This window comes from Mangifera indica, chromosome 5 (genome assembly GCF_011075055.1).
Source record: "Mangifera indica cultivar Alphonso chromosome 5, CATAS_Mindica_2.1, whole genome shotgun sequence".
Lineage (NCBI taxonomy): Eukaryota > Viridiplantae > Streptophyta > Magnoliopsida > Sapindales > Anacardiaceae > Mangifera > Mangifera indica.
The window spans coordinates 2,654,951-2,657,836 of NC_058141.1; the positions used below are offsets into that span (position 1 = coordinate 2,654,951).

General features: G+C 29.3%; 1 protein-coding gene across 1 annotated transcript; it reads left to right on the forward strand.

Annotated features, from left to right (window-relative positions):
• Nucleotides 1-1,043: 1,043 nt before the first annotated feature.
• On the forward strand, nt 1,044-2,305 carry LOC123216109 (protein PLANT CADMIUM RESISTANCE 2-like). The gene is made up of 4 exons (XM_044636475.1): nt 1,044-1,248; nt 1,337-1,408; nt 1,512-1,724; nt 1,832-2,305. Exons 1-4 carry the CDS (start codon nt 1,107-1,109, stop codon nt 1,915-1,917), a joined length of 513 nt encoding a protein of 170 aa, XP_044492410.1. The 5' UTR covers nt 1,044-1,106; the 3' UTR covers nt 1,918-2,305.
• The last annotated feature ends 581 nt before the right edge of the window (nt 2,306-2,886 follow it).

Sequence of the window (2,886 nt, forward strand, 5' to 3'; positions counted from 1 at the left end):
AAACTTCATGGCATTGAGATTTGTTTCGACAATAAAACTTGCATTACAGCGCTATGGTTTAATTGGGGTTATATAGCATAAATTAGATATAATAAATATCTAAATGATATTTAGGACTTTAAGTTTATGTTTATGATTTTATAAACTTTAAATTATAAATTATATGCAATTATGAATAAAAAATTAAATAAAAAATAACAATAATTAAAATATCAATAATTTATATTTTCTAAATAAGATAATATTATAATTAAAACATTTATATTTATAATATATAAATAAAATTATCATATAATTAAAGTATTATTTATATTATAATATATCTAAGTGATTTCTGTTTATAACATGTTATAAAGTATGAATTAAACCAGAGTGCAAAAGGATGAAAAAAATGAGTTGCTTTCTTGTGAGACAAAACAGAAGATGAAAGAAAATGATGAGATGACCATATTGTATTCAAAATGATTTAAAGAGTAATTATAGTGGAAGTTTCCACTGAGTCTTCACAAAAATGTAAAAGCTTTGGTCTTTCACATCTTAAATTTATCCATGGCATCAAATGCTCACAATTTTTATTCTTAATCACTTAATACGTTCCCCCGAGAATTTTCCAAGTTTACTGCACGTGGTGGAAAATCCACCTAACGTATGACAAGTTGGGCCTACGCTTCTCTCTTTATGAGAATTGTAGCCACCAAAACCGAGGCGTAATTGGCTGTAATTGAAACCAGTCAAATCTGATGGCCATCGGCTTCTAATCATTACTCCTAATCCTAATCCTCGTCAAATCACATGTTCAAATCATTGTTTTAAAAATTGGATAAAGTATAATCAAACAAGTCCAAACTTATCGATTTAATATTCAATTGGTACCTTATAATAATGAACCTATGTTTTGGATGCATTACAATGTCACGGGTCTCAAAAGTTAAAAAGACTTTGCCTTTGTCGATTCAAGTAGGCCACTATGTTTTCAAAACAATGAACCAGTAGTAAACCTACCAAGGCTGCTTAAGAGTTTTTATATAAACCCACCAAGGACGCTTATCCACTATATCAACTTTCCCCTTATACCATTTGCAATAGAATTTCAATCCTTCAACACCATGAATTCAACAAACCCCGATCAGAAATTTGATCAGTATGGCGCAGCAACCGGAGTCCCGGTGGCTCAAGGCTTTCAGCACCAACCCAGATTGGGAGATTGGTCTTCTGGGCTTTGTGACTGCTTTTCTGACTGCTCAAGCTGTAAGTTCATTATTCCCAATTCCAAAGAGTTTCTTGCCGACAACCACCTCAAGGTTTCAAAATGATTAATCTGTTTATTGTTTAACAGGCTGCTTGACTTGTTGGTGTCCGTGCGTCACTTTTGGACGAGTTGCTGAGATTGCTGACCAAGGAGATACCTGTAAGCCATCAACTACCAATGAGTTAAAATACGAGGGAGTTAAATTGAATGATTTTACATTAGAAATAAATATCATACAACCTACGGTTGGTTTTTCTTGCAGCTTGTGGTACAGCAGGAGTGCTTTATTGTCTACTTGCTGCGGTGACCCGTTGTACCTTTTGCTACTCTTGCTTTTATCGCACGAAGATGCGGCAGCAGTTCAAGCTGGAAGAGAGCCCTTGTTGCGACTGCTTGGTTCATTTTTGCTGCGAGTCCTGTGCCCTTTGTCAAGAATATCGCGAGCTCCAAAGCCGAGGATTTGACATGTCTATTGGTATGTGTGTGTGTGTGTGTATATATATATATATATATATATATATTGGATCATTGAATTTTAAATTATGAATTATCATTTTCTGATCGTCTTGGAACTTTCTCCAGGATGGCAGGGTAATGTTGAACGACGAAATCGGGAAGTGGCCATGGGAGCTGTTCCTCCTTATGTGGAGGGTGGCATGAACAGATAGAAAATCCGCGGTGGGAGAAATGAATTATATTTCTTAAGTTAATGGAGAAGAATAAGGAAGAATTAAAATAAAATTATATTTACCTAATTTTAAATATTTAATCACATATTTAGATGGTATATTTATATATAATTTGATAAATATGAATTAAAGTATATCATTTAAATATTTGTTTAGATATTTAAAACTAATAATATGTTGTATTGCATATTAAAAATTACGAGTATTAATGGATTAAAGAGGTTGAATGCATTGAAATTGTACAAAATAGTCTAAGATTAAATTTTTATTTGATATGTGGTTAAATTTGTTTTACATATTTGATGTATGCAGAAGCGCTTGTTTATCTAAATCCGAAGATATTATTTAATTATGAGTTGGTCCACAATCCGAAGATGCCCATATATATATTAATTTATAATAAAGTTAGGTATATTTATTTTAAATATATAAATATATATTTTTATTTTTATTTATTTAATTAAATGATTTTAAATTAAAAATAAAATAATATTTAATTATATAATAATATATATTTATATATTAAAAATAGATATATATATATATATATATATATATATATATATATATATATATATATATATATATATATATATATATATATATAAAACCGCGATTAACTTAATTAATTAGCAGCGGGAGTGAAAATATTAAAGGATAAATAATTTGCGATGTATGCCAGGCAGGGGACCATCCTTGACTTTTTAAAAAAACAATTAAGTTTATAGTTTTTTTTTTAATTTTATTAATTCATTTTACTTTAATAATTTTATATATATATATCCAACAGCCTTAGCAATTCGATATGACAATACTTGATATATTTTACCGGACTAAATATGTTAAATGTGTTACAAATATGATAAAGATTGTGTTATAAATATGATAAAGATTTTTTGAGTAAAAGATTTTATAATTACAGAAAAGCTTAAGCAGGAATAGATGGGA